This window comes from Mytilus galloprovincialis, chromosome 6, assembly GCF_965363235.1.
Source record: "Mytilus galloprovincialis chromosome 6, xbMytGall1.hap1.1, whole genome shotgun sequence".
Classification (NCBI taxonomy): domain Eukaryota; kingdom Metazoa; phylum Mollusca; class Bivalvia; order Mytilida; family Mytilidae; genus Mytilus; species Mytilus galloprovincialis.
In genome coordinates this window covers 28,648,645-28,676,099 of record NC_134843.1, presented here as the reverse complement: position 1 = coordinate 28,676,099, position 27,455 = coordinate 28,648,645, and the positions used below count along the sequence as shown (strand labels likewise).

Here is a 27,455-nt window from a genome sequence, read left to right as displayed (position 1 = left end):
TACGGTTAACCAAATATTCAGTATTCCAGGATATAAACTTAACCTGTTGTAAAAGTTTTTAAGTTTTAAAATATCATTTGAAAATAACTTCTGTTTCAGCAAACGTACCAACAAGTGTGAGAATAGAAACTATTGGGTTGGATAAAAAAATAAATGGTATAGAAGGAGGAAATCTGATAATAAGATGTTCTGCAGTAGGTGGAGACCCTGCACCTGATGTGAAGTTACTGATATCAGAATCTGTTGTTATAGTATCAAAGCAATCTGTACAGTATACAATATCAACAGTAAAAAGATCTTACGATGGTCAGAATGTAACATGTTTGGCTGGTTATGAAGAGATTCATAACTATCCTTTAAATGATACAGCAAGAATTTATCTGAAATGTAAGTAACGAATGTTGATGTTGTAGGGAATACGTTAAAAAAAACCTCAGCCAAATAACATTTGGAGGGCAACGCAAAGTGCTTGAGTTAAACGCTGATGTATACATATTATGTCTAATTTTGAATTTGGCTGGTATATAAAAGTTCTGAAAATATTCAGCGTCGTTAGAAAAGAATCAAGATCACATAAAAGAAACCCAACCCCAAAACATAAAGATGTGACAAAAGATAACTATTGCCGAGGTTTTGGAATTAGAACAGCATAACACATAAATGTATTGCAGAGACGACAGGTGTTTTTTCCTTAAGGATTGAACACTCACAATCATGTTTTAAAATGTCTCATTGACAAGCATACCATATCTTCCTTTTTATATTAACGTAACCACAGTCTTTATGAGCCTTAAAAGATCAAACTCATTGGGATTTCGTAGGTTTACATTGTACGTCTGATCTTATTGGTTTTTTTATTGATATATAATACCATAAATCAGGTCGTTTTCCTGTTTAAAATGTCAATTTTTTATTTATGTTGAGGCCTTTTAAATCTCACTATCCTGTACGTCGGGCTTTTCTAATAACCAAGGAAGACATAACGGTAATATATATGTCTGGCAATTATATCCACCCATATGCACCTACATTTTATATTAAAAACCTGAGTTATGAATTCTCATTTTACACTTTTTGCATAATGTGAAAAGCAGTGCTTTGTAAATAACGCTGTTTGCATGACCGTCTGTCGTTACACTTTGGGTGTTATTTAGTTAAGAGCAGGACCATCACTTCAAGTCTGTATTTCAGTGGTTGTCGTTGTTTCATGTCTGTCATATTAAAATTTAGTTTTCGTACATTCGTTGAAAATAAGGCCGGTAGATTTATCGTTTGAATTGTTTTATTTTTTCGTGTCTTTTGGCCTTTTGTACATATGCGGTGTTGGGTTTTCTCATTGTTGAAAGCCGTGCGGTGATGATCTATTATAACTTATGTTCACTCATTTGAACCCTTGTAGAAAGTTGCTTCATTGTCAATCATACCATATCATTTATTATCATATTTGTTTGAATTTCATAATATTATAAAGATTCTTTGATAAAAAAAAACAGGGCTCAATTCAAAGACTTGGGGGAAAACTATGGACTGCATGCTTGTGCTTTCACACAACTTTACAAACTAGCTTAAATTGTTTACTTATTTAAAAGCAATCACTATTCCTTAAGCTAGAACGGGATTTATCATCATCACTTTAGATTTTGTTTTAGAATTCAATATGAACAATATATAATTTGAAATAACAAATATTTTCAAAATTATTAATTTATATTCACATTTATAAGGAAAATTAACAAATTATAGTCATATTTATATTTTTATATTATTTTATTCATGTGACCTCTATTTTTACCTGCGTTTACATGTAAAATAAATGCACGCAAATGTAATCAAAAGCTGCGCCCAAACGTAATTTTTTAAATCCCCAAATGCGCGCAAATGTAGTGCCCAAAACTCCAGCATTTCAATTTTGAATAACTATTGCAAAGAGTGATGAAAATTAATACATGCAACCCATAAATATAACAATTTAAAACTAAGAGTTAAGCATCGAATTTTTGAGAAAATGGTTGTTTTGAAAGGATAAGCAGATTCAAAGGGGTATTGTGTTTCTTAAATTAATTAGAAATAATCCAGTGACAAATTTAGATTTGGTGATCAGGCACAAATTATGAAAAGGAGTGCATGACCAAAGACAAGGCAAGGTGAACACAACATTCCGAAGACATTTATCGGCAAATTAATTCCTGATGTTCTCTTTACATTTTACGTAAGTAGGACAAATATAGAAGTTAAATTGTAGAACAATTTTACGAGGTTAAAGAGACTTTTGAAATTGTAAAGTACATTTTAATAATAATGGTAATGTAGAGGACAGAGATTTAGTTAATCATTGTTGTTCTGTCCATTTCATTTTTGTTTTCAGTAAAGCCGTATCCTCCTACATTCAGCGCTCATTCAGTTAACACAGAGGAGATTAAACCACTGGTGATAACCTGTACATCAACTGGAAGTCGCCCAAAGGCTTCAATATACTGGTTTCTTGGAGATGGTAAAACTAATATTACAGCAAATGCAACACAATTACCACCATCTCATGATCCAACATCTGACACATATAGTGTAACATCTACATTAAGATACAGTGTGGATAGAATATATAATGGAAAAAACATGATTTGTGGAGCAAGTAATGAAGCCACATTGGAACAAGGAGGTGGTGTTGAGACTTCTAAAATACTTAATATTACATGTAAGTTAAGTATGTCTTTTGTAGATTACAAAATGTTTAGTAGAAGACAGTATATTTTTCGTTCATAAAAACCTCACTTGCTATTAGATTACTTATGCCTTGTTTGTGTCTAAGATTTTTCATAAACTTAAAATAAAATATCAATGTCATGTAGTATATAGATGCATCTCTAAATGACGGATTTTAACTGAGGCTTCTCCTATTAATAACTAGTATGTCATTGTTCATTGACTTTGATCAAATTCATAACGGCATGAAGTCAAACTTACTAGAATAGCCTTGGATTTCTCAGCATCTCAACGATAAAACAAAGTTTTGAATTTTCAAAAAATATCTTTAAGCATCACTGGGGATGATGTAATTAACCAAATGATCATCTGACGTAGTAAAATAGGAATCATAAGGTTATTAGTCCTAACATAATTAGTTGTTCGGAATTCTATAACAAGGTAGTCTAAATGCCTAAGTGAAAATATGTGCAATCAAAAGGACCACAGATACCACTGGACTAGTGACCATATAACATTTTGACTTATTTTGGAAAAAAGCAGTCTTCAAAGTCTTATTGGCAATTAATATACCGTCGCTGTTATGCAAAAACCTCGTATCTAAGGTTTTGATAATTTTACACCAGGCAGTAAAATCTGAAATCTTTTTTCGATTATTTAGAATTTAATATGTATGTTCCGCTGTATGCGAAAATATCTGATCTTCTAACCAATCAATTACCAAGACGAGCAAAAATTTCTGCACCTATATTGTATTTTCATTATTTTTAAGCTAATATATTAGCTTTGAGAACCTAAAATTGATAAAACTGTACCTGTAATAATGTCAGCTGCCGTGCAAAATTTTTTTCTTTTGAGATACGATATTTTTGCACAACAAAATGTCTCACCAATCCGACTACACTTTTTCGTCACATGTCAGAATTCGGGTTGATGATTGGTTAGAAGGTCAGATATTTTCGCATATAGTGGAACATACATATTTAATTCTAAATAATCGATAAAAAGATTTCCGCAAAATATTGAGATACGAGGTTTTTGCATAACAGCGACGATACACTAAATTGCATCCCATACCACAAGACATGTATCCATATAACATATTTTGGTGAAAAGAAGTCTTTTTTAATACATGTACTTGAAGAAAATCATTTTGGAGAAATACTATACTCTAAACTGAATGGAAACTAAAATGAAGCCCAGAGTTGTGACGTCATTCTATTGTTGTAGCCGTTCTTTTTTCAGTGATTGAACAATCACTACCCTGTAAGAAACTATAATCCTACCTTGAACTGTCCAGTATTTGTAAGAATAGCCCTTCTGTTTCCTAAAAATATTGGACAGCTGATGGTAGCATAATTGATTCTTACATGTAGCTAATAGTTAAAAAAACCGGAAGAAAAAATCAATCATTAACCGGCCACCATAGATAGGAAATGTTCCACGAACAACAAAATAATTTTAATTGATTGCAAGTTGTTATCTCCTTATTTGTTCTCATTAAGGTTCATCATAACCTTTAGGCTTATATTGTCGTATTTACACCACCGATTTTTACTTAGAGTACAGACGAATCTATGCACATGCAAAAGTTTTGTAGGGATTGCAGGAACTAGATATATGAATTTTAAATGCATTTTATGTTTTAGAAAATTATAAACTTAACTAAATTGTGCTATCAGGTTTTTTTTCATTTTGGCAGAAGATGCCAAAATAAGCTAAGTTGGGGAAGAGTTTTGAGAATCTCTCCTCATATAATACTTAGAACATACTCATCCCGTCTCGTCCAATGAAAAGTCAGTCCCCCCTCTAATTTTATTATAGTACATGGTTTTCCATGCACTATATAATACTATACATGAATGACTTTTCATTGTCTGTTTTAAAATTATGAAAGTTGTTTTTTTTTTCGTTTTTTTTTAATTATGAAAGTTAACATCTTAATGACTGCACTGACGAAGTATACAATCCCTTGAGGCATTTTTGCATGGGAAAATAGCCTATAATGATTAAAGATGAAGAGCAAAGATTAAAACAAAACATTTTGAATTTTGTAAATTTTCATACATTTTCTAATGGTACACATATAAAGAATAAACAAAAACAATTGGGGGTAAGGATGTTGGTATAATAATATTTATCTAATTTATTTACTTGACAATTGAGGGAATTATTGTTTTTTCTTTTAAGAAAACAATGCCAGACTGCTGATATTTAAGGCAAAGGATTTTTTTCGGACAAACACAATACATGTAAATTATCAATAAAAAGTAAGCATTTAATGTTGAATAGTCTGAATTTAAATATTTATACAGAGTGTTTTTAATTTATATAAAAAAAAATCAAATTTCAAAAAGGGGATTTACATAAAAGAGGGACGAAAGATGCGTGAGGGACAGTCAAACTAAAAAATCGATTATAAACTGACAACGTTGTGTTACATAACATTGTGTTGCTTTTACTCAAATCTCAAGATATATAAGTATCAAATTTTACCTGAAGCAGAAGAAAAACAATTTATCCATTCAGTCCTATCAAACTATGTCAGAGCTATTTCATTCCATCCATTGCAATGATGATTACCTATGTTTTATATTTAGTTCATTATAAAAAATGAACTCTTATTAAGGTTTGAATATTACAATGAGAAAGGATAATTTTGTAAAGTCACTCGAAAGTGTGAATATGTTCTAAATTGGTCAGACAATACTCGGGCTTAGCTTAATAGCTCTGACATAGTTTGTCAGAACCAAATGGATAAATTGTTTTTCTTGTGCTTCAGGTAAAATTTAATACTTATTTATCTTGAGATTTTTTATTTTAAAAAGCAATACAATCATGACGATATTATATAAATTCCCTTTTTGGTTTTTTTAAATAAATATAAACTGTAGAAATATTCAAATTCAGATCAACATTAAATGCTTACTTTTTATTGATAAATTAACATGTATTGTGTTTCTCTGAAAAAAAGACTTTGCTTTATATATAAGCAGTCTGGCATTGTTTTCTTGAAAGAAAAAAATCCCTCAAATGTCAGGTATATAAATTAGATAAATACTATTTTACCTATATCCTTACCCCAATTGTTTTTGTTTATTCTATATATGTGTACAATTAGAAAATTTGCAAAATTCTAAATGTTTTGTTTTTAATCTTTGCTCTTTCACCTTTAATCAGTAGACTTTTTTCCCATGGAAAATGCCTCATGGAATTGTATACTTCGTTAGTGGAGTTCACTTTCATAATTAACTGACAATGAAAAGTCATTCATGTATAGCATTTCATAGTGTATGGAAAACCATGTACTATGAAAATAAGAGGGAAAAAAACTGACTTTATATTGGTCGAGATTGGGTGAGTATGTTCTAAATACGTGTAAATTGAATAGATCTATTGTTACGAATAAAGCGGGGATTCTGGAAACAAAAAAGAAAACAAACAAAGTCCATTGTTATTTGTAACAATAGAAATTGATTATTCTTTAAATAGCATGAACATAAGAAATTACTAATAATGTTCACTACTAATAATTTCAAGATATTAAAAAAAGATTATTTTAGGAAATTCCAATAGCGAAAAAAAATTAAGCAATTATTTTGAATAAAAAAAAAATCCTTTAAATACTCCTTTGCTGAAAGTAATATTTTTTATCCTTTTATCCCAGTCATATGTTTCTATTTAAAAAAGGGGAGATTCTAACTCTCGGACCCCCCCCCCCTCGTTATCCAGTGGCCGATCCGTGGTCGGGGTTCCGCGGGTTAGACCCAAATTAAAAGATTAAATCTGTATCTTTGTATGCTGAGCGTGTCTGGTAGTCGGGTTTCTATTGAAGACACACTTATCCCTTTGTAGGTCCGAATATGAATGTTTGTTTATTCTCGAAAAGAGGGGGGCTTTTTTTCTATAAAACCGTAAGAAAAAACATATAGTTATGATTACCTTTATTAAACTGATACAGGTAAGTACTTTGGGTTATAATATTGCCTTTATCTTTAGTCTCTTCTACCAAATCCAACGCTTGCCAAAACTGTCGTCCGTCTCATACCCTTCCATATTGACAACTGCATACAAGGAGCATGACGTATTTTTTGTTTGTTCTATGAATACACGATACGGTCAACCTTGACCTGCTGATCAATATTAACCCAAGGATTTAATTGCAATATGCAAAACAACCTTGACATTGGTAAAATATACTCACTTGTGAAAGTTTGAACGAAGATAACCAAAAACGGTTACTAGTGTAGTTTCATGTAATAAAAAAAATCTTATATATCATGGTTTGATATTGTCAATAAAATATGTGATATCGTTTTTTTTTCATTTAATAACCAATGTTAACAATATAGAGTTTAGAATGGGGTGTAAGTTAGTTATACACCTCCGGATACGGCGTGTCTGGATAAGAAACCCCTCCGGCCTCCGGACGACGGTGTTTCTTATCAAGACACACCGTTCCTTCGGTGTATAACTATTACAACAATAAATGTACAATTGACATCTGCAGACAATAGGTGATTTTAACGGTGTAAATGAGGGGACCGTATCAATTGAAACTCGGGTGTTTTTTTATTTTGCTATCTTCTGCAGACTGAAAAAAACTGAACATCAAAATCCAGGTAAGTTTTTAATTTTCTGAAACGTATACTACATATTACTTGTATATATCTAGCTCCTGCCATGCATTAAAACTTTCCTAAATGTCTGTACTCACAGTAAATTTTGAGGTGTAAACACGGCCATATTTTTCAATTCCTTATGATGAAACTTAATTGTATATTTGAAATAAACTCGACTGCGGTACACTCGATATGGTTGAACCTTTTTCTTAAACGTGAACATGTCTCTGCATGTTTTTCTTTTCATTCACTCAATGAGAAATAAAAACCCCAGAAGAAATAAATAACTAAGAGGCGAAGACTACATTCTGAAATATGATATATATAAAACTTGCCATCATTTGCAGAAAGATAAGAAGTTAGCAATATCCTTTAACTCTACTTTCCGCTATATAGATGATGTTCTTTCACTAAACAATTCAAAATTTGGTGACTATGTGGAACGAATCTATCCCATCGAACTAGAGATAAAGGATACTACAGATACAGTTAAGTCGGCTTCATATCTAGACTTACATCTAGAAATTGACAATGAGGGTCGGTTGAAAACAAAACTTTACGACAAAAGAGATGATTTCAGCTTTCCAATTGTGAACTTTCCATTTCTAAGTAGCTAGTAGCAACATTCCAGCAGCACCTGCATACGGGGTATATATCTCCCAATTGATACGATATTCCCGTGCTTGCAATTCCTATCATGATTTTCTTGATAGAGGGTTGCTGCTTACAAGGAAGCTATTAAACCAAGAGTTCCAAATGGTGAAGTGAAATCATCCCTTCGTAAATTTTACGGACGCCATCACGAGTTGGTTGACCGTTATGGAATAACCATTTCACAAATGATATCGGATATGTTCCTTACGTCGTAACTACAATCCCCTTCCCTTTCATGAATGTGACCTACCGAATTAGACTATTCACCGGATTTGTAATCACATAAGCAACACGACGGGTGCCACATGTGGAGCAGGATCTGCTTACCCTTCCGGAGCACCTGAGATCACCCCTAGTTTTTGGAGGGGTTCGTGTTGTTTATTCTTTAGTTTTCTATGTTGTGTCATGTGTACTATTGTTTTTCTGTTTGTCTTTTTCATTTTTAGCCATGGCGTTGTCAGTTTGTTTTAGATTTATGAGTTTGACTATCCCTTTGGTATCTTCCGTCCCTCTTTTGCTAACTATAGACCGAATTTGTCTGTCCCTATAATGCATATACAAATAAACTCATCATAGATACCAGAACTAAATTTAGTATATACGCCAGACGCGGGTTTCGTCTACAAAAGACTCATCAGTGACGCTCGAATCCAAAAAATTTATAAAAAGGCCAAATAAAGTACGAAGTTGAAGAGCATTGAGGACCAACATTCCTAAAAATTTTGCCAAATACAGCTAAGGTAATCTATGCCTGAGGTATATCCTTATTAAAGTTGCTTTATATTGATTTTGCCATTTACTTTTTAGATATCAAAACCTATATAAACTAATAGATAGTTTTTCTACATTTGGGTGTATCTTAATATGATCAGCGATCTTTCTGAGTCTAGATAATCCAATATTGTATGAATGAAAGTAGTATGTAATAACATGTTTAAATGGTGGATAAACTAGACTTGAAAAGATCACTGATCATAGTAAGGCACACCAAAATGTAGAAAAAAACATGTATCTATTAGTATTAGTGTACATAGGTACGGATATCTGAAAAAAAAATGTATTATATTCATCAAAAATTGAGCGTAAACAAATTGTACGAGAATCTTTTTTTTTTTATTGGACACTGCTTTCTGTCTCAATATTGCACAAAAACGAAAGAAGTAAATGGCGAAATCAATAAAAAGTAAATGTAAATAAGGACATATATGCATTATAGGATCAAAAGAATTCAGTCTGCAATAACTACATCCTCTTTGTATTTCACAATGAAATTGAAAATATCTAAATACACATTTGGTTTCAATCCAAAGTTTGAAAAAAAACCACAATTACTAACATCACTGTCTTCGTTTTTTGCATTAAGAATATACCTTCATCAACTTTGTCAATTAAGAGAGGATGACAGTAACCATTGAGCATTTCACTGTAAAAGAAACATCAAACGCATGTAAAGGTATTCTCAAGGAAAATATATAAAGTAGTTCTAGTGCACGTAAAATCATGATACGCATACGGTGTGTCTTCAGGTACAAGTAGCAATATATGGTGTTTACCTTCAACTGTACTTAATTCTTGTCTATTTGGTTAAGTTGAGGTACGGTTTAAAGAGGCCAACATATAGGCTATACTTCTATGTAAATTAAGTTTATTGAGAATTAAGTTTATTGTAAATTAAGTTTATTGTAAATTAAGTTTATTCAGAAAATAATGTTTTTAACACTTGATGAGAATAAATCTTTACAAAATTATGTTCTTTTTTTGTGCTTTTTTTACCTTTGACCTGCAGCCTCAGACCTGTCCAATATTTTACAGATTGGACTGTTATCGACGTATATCCTTTACATAGTAACCTTACATACAATTGCCTAATGACTTGCTCTGTATCGTGTCGAGTGGACACGCATTCAATAAATATTTTGTCGTACATTTTGCGTTTCATTGATTGATGTTATTTTTAGTTGAGGTCAGTGTTTCATATAGTCAATGACTTAAACACTTCCTTATAAAACAAGTGTTGTGTCATTATGCATCATAGAGAGAATAACAACCTTAAGCGTAAAAAAGTAATATCAGAACATAATTGTAGATATATAAAAAAAGTAGTATGATTGTCAATTAGACAACTCTTTACAAGAGATCAAATGACACAGAATTCAACATATGTAGGTCATCATACGGCCTTCAACAATGACCATAACCTACAACACAACGTCAGCTAAAAAAGACCCTGAAATGAAAACAAGAAAACTATAGATTTGTTTTAAAATTAAAATGGTAGATATTTTATTTATTTTGTCTGAATCATGCCACCAAACATTTTTTGAAATCATATAAATAGGTTTGCGGGAAATCGTACATACAATTTATGATGTTAATTTAAACAAATTTGCGGAAACTGTATTTTCCTTTATGAGGTTCAACCGAATGTTCTAATCATGTACAATAGGAAAACAGTTTGTTCGTCATCATGTTGTGTAAAGTTTTTAGGGCCATACATTATATAAACCAGAAGTAAATTTATAGTCCTCACTGCTCTTAAACTTCAAACTATATGTAGCCTTTTTTTTACCTTTTTTTGTAAGCCTTTTGTAGACAAAAAGCGCGTCTGGCGTACACAATTTCGAGCTGTTATCAATGATAAGTTTATCGACCCTTGCACCAATAACGCTCTATTTGGTTTCATATTATTGACACAGCTATTAATATACCGATTTGGCATACCATTACAATAAACTCGTAATTGTAGATATAGCTCAATCTGAATTATGTACGTCAGAGTGGTACGCGTACAAAAGATGCTCCAGACATCACAGCTCTAAGTCTTCCATATACTCAGAATGATCCTGACTTTATATTTGTTTACTTATTATCCTTACAAATGTTCAAAAAGAATAATAGGAGAGTTTTGACATCGCCATGTTGTTGCAGGTTTTTCAAGACCATAGAAAAAAAACTAGAATTGACCCTCTTGCATGGATAAACATGCTCCTGGACATTATTGTCATAGTTATGAAAATACGATTTTTTTATTACGACAGATGCTCCAGACATCACAGTTACCAGTCCTATATATTCACAGAATGATGCTATCAGAACAGTTACATGTGATCCTAGTGGTAACCCTGACAGTTATATTTATCATAAATGGCAGCACAAGTCTAAATATGGAGATATCATACGAGAATTTGGTGGAAATAAAACTCTGAAGTTACCTGATGTCCAAGTGAGGTTAAGATATCAGGATAGTGGAGAATATGTGTGTACAGCAAGTAATGGTATTAAGAACACATTCAATAAGCTTGAACAGACAGGTTCTGGACTAGTTTCTGTAAATGGTAATCTGAGTTATTTATTTATAAGAATATATCAAGCTGATTTGATAGTATTCACATGTTCATGTTGGGTGGATTATTTGTCATCGTATTTTCTAAAGTGCATGACTTTACAGTTTTTATGAAAGGTATGACTTCGTCCATTTGTTTAACATTGTACCAAGACACCTTGTGCATCTTATGTATCAGTGTCCGTTTAACAGAAAGCTTTCAAACTTTGTAGAATTGTTTGTCATCATGTGTAGTTGATCATATTCTACTAAACAAATTTTTGTTTCAACCATTGTATTATGCAAATGAATCACAACTGTTCAAATAATTCTTTGCACAATTACAGTTTTAAATTTTGAATAAGAAACAGTGGCTTCAGAGTTAAATACGAAATACTGTGTCAAAAAGATCATTTATAATTGTATATAATAAACGATTTCCAACATATTTTGTTTACATTTACAGTGCTTATCCTGTCACCTTTGTGGTACCACAATAGCAATTGCAAAAACAGTTTACCCAATTGCAGTTATATTTCCTTCCAACTAACTGATTAACTGATAGAATATTTTAGCAGTTTGCTCAAGTGAAAGGTTGTTGAAGTATGAAGTGAGTGCTGTGAAATAAAAATTAATACTTACTATCGATTTCCAGTTAGATGATGTCTTTGTCATAAATTTCAAACAAAATGATGACTTACCATAATATGAGTCACTGATTTAGAAGGTCTAACTTTGACATGAAAACTTCTATCATAAATAGATCTAATATATAATAAGTTCAAAACATTGTTTTGTAATTCTATAATTTATAGCTCTGTTTTCCAACCGCAATTTGTGTGTAATTTTAATTGAACTTTTTTTTTAAAACACTTTTTTTAATCTGCTTCTATTAAAGGGAAATAATTGAAATTAGCATAAAATCAGCAAATTATTGTTCTTTCCGATAAATATCAACTTCAGTCATTTTATTAGTAATTTGTTTGTAACATTATTTTCCTAATTATTATACTATTATCCTTTGTTCTTGAAAGAACACTGAAATTTATTTTTAAGATGATTAAAATTTTGAAAAAAAACCTGTTTGAATTATTTTGTGGAACACATTCAAAGTTCTATAAATCATACAAATTCCTTTGTAAATTAGGTAGGTATCACCTGCCCGAAGTCAGCAATTCTATATTGACATGAATTTTCATTGAGATTGGAAATTATAGATTAACTGTTTTGCAAAACTTGAATTATTCAGTTTAGTACTTATGAGTTTTTTCAAACCAGAATAAGATAACAAGTATGAGCATTATTTGACAAAATCTCTAATAATTTCTCAATGCTCTTAAACTTTGTACTAATTTTGCATTTCATTTTTTTTTTCATTCAAGTCTTATACTATTGATGATTCTTTTGTACGCAAAATCTTAAGCCTGGTATTATTCATTAAATTTTTAGTCAATTTAAAATTACTTCCCCTTAATGCCAGCAGATCAGTAATTCTTTTAGAAAATTTTATCCAAATCACGATTACACATATACTTCTTCTCAGAATACAAAGCTATAAAAATTGACCTACAAAACAAGTTTTGAACTATTATTTTTTTTAAATCTATATATGATTAATGTTTTCATGGTAAAGTTAGACCTTCTAAACCAGTGACCCATATTATAGTAAGTCATTAATATCTTTGAAATTTATCTAACTGGAAATAGATGGTAATAAAAATTTTAATTTCACAGCACTCACTTCATACTTATAACCTTTCACTTGAGCAAAATATTTTACCAGCTGATCAGTTAGTTGGAGAACAAATCTAACTGTAATTTGGTAAATTGCTATTGTGATACCACAAAGGTTACCGGATAAGATCGGATAAGCACAGGAACTAAAGTCAACGCATATTTTAACATATTTAAAGTGTTGACTTGGTTCAATATAATGATATTTTAACCATTAAATCAGAATTCTTTAAAAACAGGTTCAATCCACCATTTTCTACATTTGCAAATACCTGTACCAAGTCAGTAATATGACAGTTGTTGTCCAGTCGTTTGATGTGTTTAATCATTTGACCTAGCCATTTGATTAGGGACTTTCCGTTTTGAATTTTCCTCAGACTTCAGTATTTTTGTGATTTTACTTTTTAAAACTTCTCATTATCCTTCGTAGCTTCATCTCAAATGCCATCTGTCAAACTGAATTAGGAATTTTAGGATATGTTATTAGTTCCAGAGCATTTTGTCGCTGCATTATTGATGAGGTGCTTATTTTGCAAGCTCTGCTAATATGATCACCAGTTTGTCAATATCTTCATTATATAAAAATATTAACTTTAGAATGTGATCATGTCTTTTATCAAACTATTAAATATCTGATTCAAAGTTTGTCAAAATGCTCATCTTTATAAAGGATTCAGTAAAGAAACTAGATTTGATTGTTCTTTATTTATTTTTTTATTTACAAAATTTAAATTCATGCAGGAATAAATTCTTCTTCAAAGAAATACCTACAGCGTTTCCTATGCAGTCATTTTAAAACAAAAATATATCTGACTATGTATAATTTCAGCTCAGCCAGTATTTACTTCAGACACCATTGACAGAGTCAAACAGTTTGGTGAGATTAATAAAGCAGTGGCTATATATGTTAATGTGTATAGTGTTCCAAAATTTACCAATGTTGTATGGACTCGCGATGGAATACCAATACCAACACAAAATTCAGCAAAATATCAACTATCAAGTTCCTCTTCTATTGTACAAGATAAGATTCATGGGAAGGAAGTACAACTTGATGGTTATAATGTAACACTGACCATACATGACTTGGAAGCAAATGACTTTGCTAATTACACTGTAACACTTAAAAGTGGATTTCCCGATGTAAAGTTCATTACTGTATTGGAATCTGCCAGTAAGTATAAAAATAAGAAGATAATGTGTAATAGTAAAGTTCTCTATTGTACTTGAGTATGACAGTAAGTATATCTTAGTTCACAACAGAAAACGAATAATCAATCAATGTTGTCTATAATAGTTCACATATATCTCTCGGTATTTTCTCAAATCTCTTTTTTATTGATAACGGCTTCCATTTAGGATATTCGGCAATTATTCCCTTGACGAACTTCTCTCGGTTTTACTTCCCTTCCTGGAGTAAAGCTGGATCTGATACATGTGACACCTGTTCACATTACTGTTAAAATAGATGTTTTATTTTAGATTAACATCAGATATGTCAATATTGATTATTAAAATGAGTTTACAGAGACTGTTGTACATACAACTATCTAAATGCCTAGAACATCCATTCAGCGGGTTAATTGGTATACCTGTATAAATATTATAGATAACGTTTTAAAAATAACCTACAGAAATACAAAATAATGGAAAAGAAAAACAAGTCAGTCAAATCTGAAAATTACGTTTAACAAACAAAATGATACTCTAAATGGAATGTCGTTGCAGATTTTCTTGTTAAACATGTTAAACGTTGTAATAAAAAAAACTTTACTGGGTTTTAAAAACCTGAGAACAGGTATTTCCCTTTTTCTCTGACTGGATGATCTTAATAATTTTATTTTAGAATTAGTACGATTGAAAATCCGAAACAAAATTACTGTTCTTTTTTTTCTTTTTTTAATTTGATGTTATTTTTAGCTAAATGTTCAGCAAATATAAGAAAATTTCATTTCAGATGAAACCAAATTAAATCGTTTTGATTTGAATACGCAAATTTTTTTTTTTTTATGTTTTCTTATGTGTGCTCTCTTTTTACACATATTATAGAAGTATTTGATCTCGACCAAGAAAATCTTATTCAAAAAGGAAATTGAAAAACCCGTATTACTAAAACCTATATTTAAAGTTACTTAAAGAGAGACAATATATTCCAGAGGGACATTCAAACTCACAAATAGAAAATAAACTGACAACACAAGACAGAAGTTAAGACCATAAGATACACATAAACTTTATAAAAAACAGCATGCCCGTTTTGATGCACAACTATAAAAAAAAAACCATGGTAATTGGTATAATAACAAAAAATTCCCATTGTAATCAACGTTTTTATATTTAAATGTCCTCTCTATGTAATACTTTTCGATATATTTTACTATATATGACTAATCAATTGGCTTAAAATCTTTAACATTGAGAATGATGTAGTGTTGTTGTATCTTATCCTATTTTGAACTCCATGTTGATAAGGGGGGTCGTGTTTTATTACGCATGCCTGCTTAAATTTACATGTATTGAATATAAAGTTAAAAATCTTCACTTGGTAAATAAGTTCGAAGTACCCAAATAAACAAGAGAGATCTTTTATGACGTGAGATCGTCCAAAAATATATCAGATAATAATTTAGCGTTCAAAAGCAAGCACTCGAACGAACCTACAAGAAAAATTTGAAAACCATTTTTACGTAGTATGTGATATATTTGAGACAACAGGGTGATCGCTGACTTATATTTTGTATTCACAGCAGATAACAAGATAACGTTTAAATTATCAATACATTATTACAAATATTGATAAAATTGCACTAACGCATTGTTTGAGAAACTTCTTGTGAAAACTTTGCAGTTGACAAATTCACTTCGTCTTTTAAATTATATGTACAATATGTATACAATTACCCCTCTTTTTTTCCCTAAAAAAACACCATGAAAAAAAAAAAAAACCAGAAAACAACACAAACGATAAAATAAATCGCAGTGTAGTGTAGTTGGTAGGAAGATACAAGTTTGATATAAATGACTAACTAAACCTTATCAAAATTTCAACTACTCGCCCAATTTGTGCAAAAAGCTAAATTATTGTATACGCTGCTAAGGGAATTAACAATTCGCCTTTTTAATCATTAACTTTATGCATATATCTTTCAACAAAAATAAATATACTTGAAGATTGACAACAAAGTGACATTGTATAGAAGTCTCGGTAAAAAAGTTGAATTTTATAAATAAACAGAAAACAAAAAAGTCACTGGCATTCATATCCAATTAATAATGTCGAATAGTTCAAAACGTTTGATGAGATTAAACGGAATGGACGTTCTGCAATTTAAAATGTGTAGTTAAGCCTGCTCAATTGTGTTACTCGTCATAACGTATATCCTTGATCGTTTGAGAAAAAAAAAGTTTCAAAATATATGTGAAATTTTGGTTCCTACAAAGTAACACCAGTTCCCTGAAACTTCCAAAAATCCCATGCCAGGGTATATCAGCAAATGGCGTAAAAATTTGCAGGAATAATTCATAAACCATTAAATAACTTTTATTTTTGTTCTTGTTATGTTTTAAAAAATATTTTGAGTATTATTAGATTACTGTAACACATCACGAATTTTAATCGCATAGAAAGTGTATTGAAAAATTACACTTATAAAATAACTACAATCCAAAATATTGCTTTATATAGTATCTTCGGAATTCTGTATCTGTGTTTTAATTCCTTAGTCAAACGTGAAGGGGTATCTTATATAACAAGAAGATATGCTACATAGTTAAATGGATTAATATATATGCTTTCGTCAGTTAAGGCTGCGTTCGAAAGTGCATCTTCCAAATGGTGAAGTTGGAATCATCACTCCGTAAATTTTATGGACGCCATCACGAGTTGGTTGACCGTTATGGAATGACCGTTTCACAAATAATATCGGATATGATCCTTACGTCATAACTACAATCCCCTTCCCTTTCATGAATATGACCTACCGAATTAGACTTTTTACCGGATTTGTAATCACATTAGCAACATGACGGGTGCCATTTGTGGAGCAGGATCTACTTACCCTTCCGGAGCACATGAGATCACCCCTAGTTTTTGCTGGGGTTCGTGTTGTTTATTCTTTAGTTTTCTATGTTGTGTCAGATGTGCTATTTATTGTTTGTCTGTTTGTTTTTTCATTTTTAGCCATGAATTTGTCAGTTTGTTTTCGATTTATATGTTTGACTGTCCCTCTGGTATCTTTCGTCCCTCTTTTTATCATAAAACAGGATAGAATTCAATACCAGATATTACCGTATGTGTGCCTTTTTAACAATAATCAACCGTTTCTATCAAATGTAAGTGTGTATTTTGTTGAAACCATTCGCCATTCATATTTTTTCAGTTGCTGAAAAATGTACCTTTGACATTAATGAGCAAAAAAAAAAACCCCAACAAACACAAGAGCGACAATGGACTACTCCACCAAGTTATCGCCGTCTTTATCTCAGATTGAAGGAAAAGGCATTTATTCAGAACAGATTTGTTTACTTTATGATCATAAAGAAAACAGTATCTTCTTTGAATTGATTTTTGTGACAAGTTGAAGATGTCAACATAGGCTATAATCTAATTTCAAATACAAATTTATAATTATATTTAACAAGTATGGTTTAGAACATATTCTTCATTATTATCGAACAATTTATGTTTTGGTTTACAGAATAAAATGTTGCTTTGTTTTGTCATATCGGTACATATTCTCATGTTAAGAACATTTTAAACATAATCGTTAGGTGTACCAGACATACCAGGAAATTTTAGTCAAAGAGATTCAGCATTTACCAGTTTCACAGTCCAATGGGATCCAGGTTCTGGTGGAGGATATAAACAAACATTTTACATACAGTACAGAGTACAAGGATCATCGAAATGGACATCTGTATCATCTGGTGAGGAAGATATAAACGAACAAAGGCGACGTAGAACATATGAAGTATCAAATTTACAGGAAGGAAAAGCTTACGAACTGAGAATGTATGCTGAGAATAAAGCAATGAAAAGAAGTAATTTCACAGATGTGCTTATTGCCTTCACAACGAGTTCAGGTACACAAGTTATATTTTTAATGTAACTATGAATCTATATTTCGCTATTTATTTTTTCATGCTGTCCACACCTGTTTCATTATTTTATTAGATTCCGTTAACCTTAAAAATCTGTTGTAAACCTTACAAGCTTCCAAAGACTGAACGTTTCATGAATGTTGACTTCCTTACTCAAGAGAAGCATATTTTTGTTAACCAAAAGACATTGATAACTATGTAAATATCACACAAACCAGTAGACTAGCTATATATATAGGGCCATACAACAAACGTGCATCGTTCTGTTTTTTTCGCACGTTTTCGGTTTCTCTATCTGAATTATACACAGAGGTGAAAGTATGCCATGCATCATTGGAATATTGTAGCCTTATTCTGTTATTTTAATTTCTTTCATTTAGCTTGAAAACTAATTGTAACTTTGCAGCTGTAGTACATACGTTCCTAATCAAACAGACATATAAATTTCGAGCCTTATTTGTCTATAGGCAATACGAATCTGAGAATTCAGATGACAAAATTCAGAATTGGTAGTCATGATCTAGAAATAGAGAAGTAGATACAGGGGTCAATAATTAAATTTGTAATCTTTGTAAAAACGAAGTGGAAGATGATCTCCTTTTTTCCCTAAATGTTCATCTTTAGAAAGTGGGAGAGTTTCCATTATTTTCAAGTTAAAAGTTACAAAAAAATTCACAATTTAGATTATCAATAAAAATTTATTATGCTAATGTCCAATGAAGATAGTTACATTTTTAATCAAGTGAGTAATCGAAAACAACCATTAGAAACTTAGTACAGTTATATATCTTACTGTCAAAAAGACAGAGACATAATTTAAATATTTCTTATTGTATGATTATCACTGTGTATCATCGCCACCGGAAATCGAGTACTAACAAAGCGGAGAGAAATAGAAAAAAAAGTAAACAAGTTAAGAATTCATTCAATTTAAAGCATTTTCACTCATTTGATAAGGGGGCCGTTTAAGAAATCATTTTCTGATATATAATTCGTTAAATTATTAGGCCGACAAGTACACAACTAATACAAGATTTTTTGTAATACTCCAAAACTTGCCACTTAGTACCGGAACATTTCGAGGTTGATCGTCTTCTGTCGCCCCATTCTCCAAACATGAAGCTGTCTCCAATAAGTGAGCAATAATTTAACTAAAAAAAGGGGGATAGAAGTTCAATGTTTGTTTCCTGAAACATATAAATGAACCAAAATTTTTTAAAAATAAATAAATACAAGGCTATATAACAAAGGTTGCGGACTCAAGTTGGGTCAGGTGCAACAAATGCAGCAGAGTAAAACATGTTTAGGGATATCTCAAGCCCCCTTTATACGTCTAACCAATGTAGTTATTTCTGGCTTCTACTTGTAATGTATCCAAAACGTTAAAAGGAAGGGCAATTTCTTACCCAGCTAAAACCAAGGTCAGTCCTATGATGAAAATAATTTATGTATATGGAATGTTTGATAAGTTACAATAACCCAGAGTACCTGAATGGAATTATGAAAAATAAAGTACCTTTTCAATTTGCAATTCCTAAAATAACTGAACAGTGTGGCCTGCTATAGCAGAGGCTGCAAAATTAGGACTTGGTTCTTAAATAGATGTCAAATTTGTTAGTCTAATACTTTAGAAATGTAAAGATGAACCAATGCTTTTTTTATATCAGCTCAGAGTTCTTAATTGGGACTTGGCGATGAAAGTGTGCTTCAATTTGTGACACCTTACGTGTTACTTTTTTTGATTTATACACTGGTTGTGATGATTTAAAATAAAAAAAACAGTAAAATTTCGTAATTCCTGTTAATAAAATCATGTAATCAATGAGTCGTATGAATACCCTGAGATGTAATCATGATTTATGAGAGCCCCCGCCATAAAAACAAATAATGTTCACCCCTATATATATAGTATTCACTCATTCTATTTGTTTGTTACACTTTCCTACGTCATGACGATAATCCAAGTTTGCTACGACTGACTAAAATAAAACATTTACTCAACAATACACATAACCAGAAGAAGCCTCCCTTTTTCTGTTTGAAGCATTTTCGATTATTCATGAAATATATATAGTCAATTGTCTTGGAGTCAATCACTCCGTTTGTTTTTCCGTCCGTTCAATGGTCTGTCCATGTGCCAATAAAAAAATATGGTACTTGCGTGTGTATTCTGAAAATTAGTCAGATTTATAAAAGATTCCTTATTTCTGCAACTTTGTACAGTGGTTTTCAAACTTTTGAGTACGTTGAAGATATGCACTTCCCCTTTTCATTATATTGCTTTTGGGTTCGTTTGGAAAAAAGGGTAAATTAAAGTTGCTGTTAACTATTAGCAGAATTTAAAATTGGTTGTTAACTGATTTTTCCAAAATCGAGGTGTTGTTAACATGTTAATGGACCCCCCTATTGCCCCATCTAATTATGCATTAGATAAAATGCATTAGATAGAAATACCATTCGCTTGACCACATTTAAGATGTATACACATTCTATATTTTCAAAAAAAAACTGACAAGAAGTTTAATTCGAAATGCAATTCACGATTTATTTATTCTTACTTACTTTCGATGAAAACAAAGTATTTTCTTAACTTTTCTTTTTACAAATGAATCATTTTAGAATTTAAATGATAAAACAATGTATGTAACCCAGCACATACTTTATGTGTCTGTCTGAATTCTCGATCCTGTGGTTTGGTGGTTGTCGTTGGTTTATCTCTATCACAGTTGTTATTTTGCAATTCGCCGTACAACGTCCTGTAATTCGCCGTACAATAAACACACAATGTTTTGGTCCATATTTAAAAAAAACATCTTTTTGACAAAAAATTTCAGTAAATATGATGCCACACTATAATAATCTAAAAACGTGTCTGGAAAAATAATGAAAAACAGTTCAATATCTTGAGAATGGGGCGACAGAGGACCATCGACCTAGATATTTTCCGGTACTAAGTGGCAAGTTTTGGAGTATTACACAAAATCTCGTATTAGTTTTGTACTTATCGGCCTAATAATTTAAAGAATTATATATGAGAAAATGAATTCTTAAGCGGCACACTCATTAAATGAGTGAAAATGCTTTAAATTGAATGAATTCTTAACTTCTTTACTTTTTTCTATTTCTCTCCTCTTCGTTAGTACCCAATTTCCGGTGGCGATGATACACAGTGATTATAAAAGCACTAGGGGGGAAAACCAGAATATTTAAATTCAGTTTCTAATATTTTTTTAGGATCACTGTCTTTTTTCAAAGTTAAAACATGATACATTGTTTTATAAATACACAATAGTGTGTCTTTCTTTTCTTATGATTTAATACGCCAGACGCGCGTTTCTTCAACATAAGACTCGTCTGTGACGCTCAGAACAAAATAGTTATAAAGCTAAACAAGTAAAACGTTGAAGAGCATTGAGGATCTAAAATTCCCAAACAATTTTACATATACGGCTAAGGTAACCAAGACAAAAATTATGCCTATATGATAATATATCTTACTAAGCATGTCAATAATTGTGAAAGGATCTGTTATGTTATTTTAACATGTTTAAGGTTTGTACATTAAAAAACAAAAATAAAGCATCGATCACTTCTTATTATCAGTATTGTAGTTAGTGCTACTGAAATTTTATATAAATTACTTTTAATAAACTGTGTGCAAGACAATAATAATAAATGTTAAATTTACATATTTGGAGATTTGAAGGATAAACTAAAATATAAAATTGAGAAAGGAAATGGGGAATGTGTCAAAGCGACACTAATATTACTATAGTATTAATGAATGGGTGTTTTTATAATGCCCTGTTATATGTCCCAGGTCTGTAATAATGGTCGAGGAAGTCTGTAATGGCCCGAGGCAACGCCGAGGGCCATTACAGACATCCGAGGCCATTATTACAGGGCATATGACAGGGCCATTATAAAAACACCCATTTCTTAATACATTTATCAACCAACTGTTCAACAGTGTATGTGTTGCTGCCAACTTGATGTACTCTCTTACTCTTTTAATGACAGTTTACTTTGAAAAAAATAATTTGTACTTCACCATGATAAAGCGTTAAACATGCCAAATATTCAAAATATTAAGTTGACAGAAGTTATGTGTTGAAAAACAGGATGGACAGTGATCCCTTTATATGGTTCTTTAATGTTGGTTGCTGGTTACTAAATAAAATAAAATACAAAAAGGTATTATACTCTTTACAACTTGATTTTATTATCTTTATTAAAAACTCTAACTGGGCTTAATACAGACAAACTGGGCATTAATACAGGGCCATTACAGAAAAACAGGGCCATTACAGGAAAAACAGGGCCATTACAGAAAAATATGTTATTTTTAATAAACAGTCATTTTTGGCCATAATGTACTTAGTTGGTTAATTTCGTTGTTGTCTGCTCCATGGTCGGGCTGTTGTCGCTTTGACACATTCCCCATTTCCTTTCTCAATTTTTCAATAAAAATTTATAATCTAAAGTATCATATATTTGTAAGGCTTTCATCGCACAATATTTAACTGGAAAGAGATTAAGGTCAAAAACTCGGTTGTCATGCTTTCTATTTCTTCAATTAATATACTTTTACTATGATCAATACAGGCAACAATTATAGTATACCGCTGTTCAAATAAATTCATGGACAAAAAACAAAATCGGGTTAACAAACTAAAACTGAGGGAAACGCATTAAATATAAGAGGAGAAGAACGACACAACATTAAAATGTAACACACACAGAAACGGACCAAGCATTACACAAAATACTATGAGAATAACAAATATAACATTCTATTTGTTTATTCATTTTTGTTACAGCATCTACGACATCAAGTGTGGTTATTGGTGCTGTAGTGGGTGTTGTTGTCACTTTAGTTATTGTGTGCACCTCTTGTATAGTGATACTGTTAATCAAAAGAAGTCAAGGTAAAATTTTAAGCAAAGCTAACATTGGCTAACCATCATAATAAACGGTGATATCTTTCGATTTTCATCGCACAACATTTAACTGGAAACAGATTAAAGTTAAAAACACGGTTGTCATGCTTTCTATTTCTTGAATGGAATACTATGATAAAATATATAACTGGTACCTTAATGTAAATGCTATTAAGAGTGAATAATAGATTAATACATGAGACAACTAATATTTTTATATACTGGGAATAACGAAGTTATACATGGCTTGTGTACCATAGAAACTTTTTTATTTAATCAATATACGTAAATCAAGAATCAATCCCGTTAAACAGTAAAAAGTTGAAATTATTGATGATTCATCAAATCGAAAGAGGAAATTATTGAGGTACCGTAGTAAACAAATATTGACAACCAGTTAATATTCATGTGAATAACATGTTAAGGTTAGTCGGAATAGAAGCTTTTGTTGTATAAAAGTTTGATTTTTTTAGTGGTAGATATTTGTAACTATGAAAGTTAGCAGTGACATCAATGTGTAGTTTCTTCGATGTGGTGTTTTTTTCTGAATGTTTACATTGTGTTCAACGTCATTAGCTATAAAACTAAAAGAGGAGTCATATCATTGCCTTCTTAACGTATACCCGCGGCATTCAAAAGCTAAAATTCATAACCATTTTTAATCTTTTATTTCAATGAGTTATTCATCTAATGTGTTTCCTATTTGAAAAATTATTAGATAGTGTTTATAATCTCACACGGTTTTGTATTTACAATTGCAGGGAAAGATCAAAAAGAAAAGTAAGTATTTTCTATTCAATCGTGAATAGTAGAGATAGCATCGCAACCGTATTGAAAATATTATATGTAGGACTGTAAATTGTCCAGCGTGTGTGGTTTATTTTTGTAGTCAGAACAACATTATAATTAGATATACTTGTTTTTATTCTTTGTATCGATCTGCTAAGTTAGCCTGTTTTCGATTACTCTTATGACACATTTTAAGTGTTTGAAATTTTGCTCAAAGAATTACAATATGTCAATGAAAGACGATTAAAGATACACCACATGTTGTAAAATTACTAGCATTTACTCGTATTGTAAATACTAAGTTGTCTCATTGGCACTCACACCACATCTTCTTATATCTATAAACATAATTTTTATAATACTTAGTTATTTTGAATAAATCAATAATTGAAACTTATTTTTTTACATAAATCATTACTTCTTTTTAAGAAATGATAAATGTTATGTAAACACCGGCTTCCAGAATATTCAAAATGGAGATGAATACGAAGAAGTGGAAAATAAATTTGGTAAGTTAGATTTATAATATAACATAGTCGAAAGATACAAAGCTGACGTGACATTCAAAACCAATAACGGATAACATAATTATACAAAAACGGATCACAACTACAAAGACAGACAAGTGCACACAACATCTATCTTAAAAAAAGGAAGACTGAGCAACACAAACTCCACCAAAACCAATACGCAGGTATTCTGCAAAGCTAAGCAACTCCAGTTTCACCTGCAGCACCGTGTAATTACAATTCGGCTATACATTACTTTTGGTGATATTATTATCGTGGAGATTCATGTAATGAATAAAAAATATCATTAATAAATATGGAACGCCAAAACTGTCTTGTTATGATCATTTTCATTATATGATGTGCATTTGTCATTATATGATGTGCATTTAACTTTATATGATGTGCACTTGTCATTATATGATGTGCAAACACCTTTATATGACGTGCAACTATGCTTATATTATGTGCAAGTATCTTTATATGATGTCCAAACATCTTTATATGATGTGCAAATACACTTATATGATGTGCAAATACACGTATATGATGTGCATACATACTTATATGATGTGCATACATACTGATATGATGTGCATAAATACTTATATGATTTGCAAATGTACTTGTATGATGTGTAAACATTCTTATATGATGTGCAAATGTACTTATATGATGTGCAAATATCTTTATATGATGTGCAAATGTACTTATATGATGTGCAAATATACTTATATGATGTGCAAACATCCTTATATGATGTGCACTTTCCCTTATATTATGTGCCAACATCTTTATATGATGTGGTTGTGTCATTATATTATGTGCTTGTAATCTTATATCATGTTGTTCGGTTAGCTTCATTATATGATGTCGAAACGTCATTATATCATGTGCTTTCATCATCGTTATGGTCAATGAACATGATTACGATTAGAATGATTAGTGTCTGCGTCATAACTTATTCCGATCTGCTTCTGCATAATTAATTTAAACCCGGCTCAAATCTGTAGCTATTTTAAAAGAGAAAAACCTTGACATATTTGTTCCTCGATTTAAGATGAAAAATATCACACCAAATATTGATGGAAAATTGTCAAATTATGAATTTTAATCGATGGGTCTACAATAATGAACATACGGGATCTACAATAATGAGCATACAGTTTGTATTGTTATGAGTTACAATTTATGACTAAAATTAGCAAAGACCCATCAAAACAACATTTGATACAAAAATTTAACAATACTTTTAGATATTTGGATGATATATTGGCTCTAAATAATGACGACTTCAGTATGTATACTAAAGAAATTTATCCTGTAGAACTTACTTTAAATAAAGCTAATGATAACAATGACCACTGCCCTTTCCTCGATCTTGATATCTATATCATAAACGGGAAGCTTAATACAAAAATTTATGATAAAAGAGATGATTTTTCATTTCCTATTGTTAATTATCCATTTTTAGATGGTGACGTTCCCTTGTCACCATCTTATGGTGTTTATATATCTCAACTTGTACGATTCGCTCGTGTATGTAACAATGTATTAGATTTTAGCGAGAGAAATTTATGTATTACTGAAAAATTATTACACCAGGGTTTTCGATATCACAAACTGGTCAAAACATTTACTAAATTTTATCACCGGTATAAGGAAATAATTCGTAAATATAACTCAACATGCAGACATCTTATACGTTCAGGTATTTCACATCCAAAATTTTATGGAAATATTCTTTATAAAGCACAAAAATGTCAGTATTCTCCTCAGAAACTAACAAAACCTTTAAATAGACTTATTAAAAGGGGATATAGTTACGATACTGTTGTCAGGTCATTAAAGATTGCATATTTTGGCTTTAACATTGATTCACTGATAGGGTCTTTGCATCGGAACTAAACACATTTATTTCTAAAAAAAACAGTTGTTGGCATGACACGGGTTATGTTCTTCTCGTATATTTTATGATAGTATGATACTAAACCCCTAACGGGAGGGATTGTACCTGATATTCATATGATGAAGACATAATCTTTCAATCAGTTTAATTGAGGTCTGGAGCTGGCATGTCAGTTAACTGCTAGTAGTCTGTTGTTATTTATGTATTATTGTCATTTTATTTATTTTCTTTTGTTACATCTTTTGACATCAGACTCGGACTTCTCTTGAACTGAATTTTAATGTGCGTATTGTTATTATTTTACTTTTCTACATTGGCTAGAGGTATAGGGGGAGGGTTGAGATCTCATAAACATGTTTAACCCCGCCGAAATTTTGCGCCTGTCCCAAGTCAGGAGCCTCTGGCCTTTGTTAGTCTTGTATGATTTTAATTTTTAGTTTCTTGTGTATAATTCGGAGTTTAGTATGACGTCCATTATCACTGTACTATTATGCATATTTTAGGGGCCAGTTGAAGGACACCTACGGGTGCGGGAATTCTCGCTACATTGAAGACCCATTGGTTGCCTTCGGCTGTTGTTTGCTCTATGGTCGGGTGGTTGTCGCTTTGACATATTCACCATTTCCTTTCTCAATTTTAGTTAAAGTTATTAAGTTTTAGAAATAGATCTTTAATCTTTTAAGCGAAAGTGCATTTTTTAGATAAAGTGAGATAGTGCATTTTAACAAAAATTAACGTTTCAAACATTTCGGCGGAAGATTAAGATCAATTAATACAGGAACTAGTTGAAGAATTTCCCGGTAGCGGCGCAAATATGATAAATCAAATGTTGGGGCTCTTATTTATAGCTTGCTGTTCGGTTTGAGCAAAAGCTCCATGTTGAAGGCCATAATTTAACCTATAACTGTTAACTTTTTACACATTATGACTTAGATGTAGAGTTGTCTCATTGGCACTCATATAATATCTTCTTATTTCTATCCATTGAAAAAGACACCAATGAACTCAAAGTCAATTTTCAAAATATTTTATAACGATAGCTACAAAATTATCCTCTCTTGCTATATAATTATACCGGTATGGATGATTGGTTAATTTATTTGTTTATTGGTTGGTTTTTAACGCCACTTTCAACACTATCATGCTAATTCGCTAAGTCCCCAGAAAGAACCATCG

The 27,455-nt window shown here is 31.2% G+C and overlaps 1 protein-coding gene across 1 annotated transcript in view; it reads left to right on the top strand.

The window, feature by feature from the left end:
- Nucleotides 1-2,371: 2,371 nt before the first annotated feature.
- Nucleotides 2,372-27,455, top strand: part of LOC143078558 (neural cell adhesion molecule 1-like) — a 112,560-nt gene continuing 87,476 nt past the window's right edge. The window contains exons 1-7 of the mRNA XM_076253417.1: nucleotides 2,372-2,692; nucleotides 11,015-11,311; nucleotides 13,862-14,206; nucleotides 17,803-18,114; nucleotides 22,953-23,060; nucleotides 23,834-23,852; nucleotides 24,291-24,370. Coding sequence (XP_076109532.1) covers nucleotides 2,614-2,692; nucleotides 11,015-11,311; nucleotides 13,862-14,206; nucleotides 17,803-18,114; nucleotides 22,953-23,060; nucleotides 23,834-23,852; nucleotides 24,291-24,370 — 1,240 coding nt within the window. The 5' untranslated portion in view covers nucleotides 2,372-2,613. The remainder of the gene's footprint in view (nucleotides 2,693-11,014; nucleotides 11,312-13,861; nucleotides 14,207-17,802; nucleotides 18,115-22,952; nucleotides 23,061-23,833; nucleotides 23,853-24,290; nucleotides 24,371-27,455) is intronic.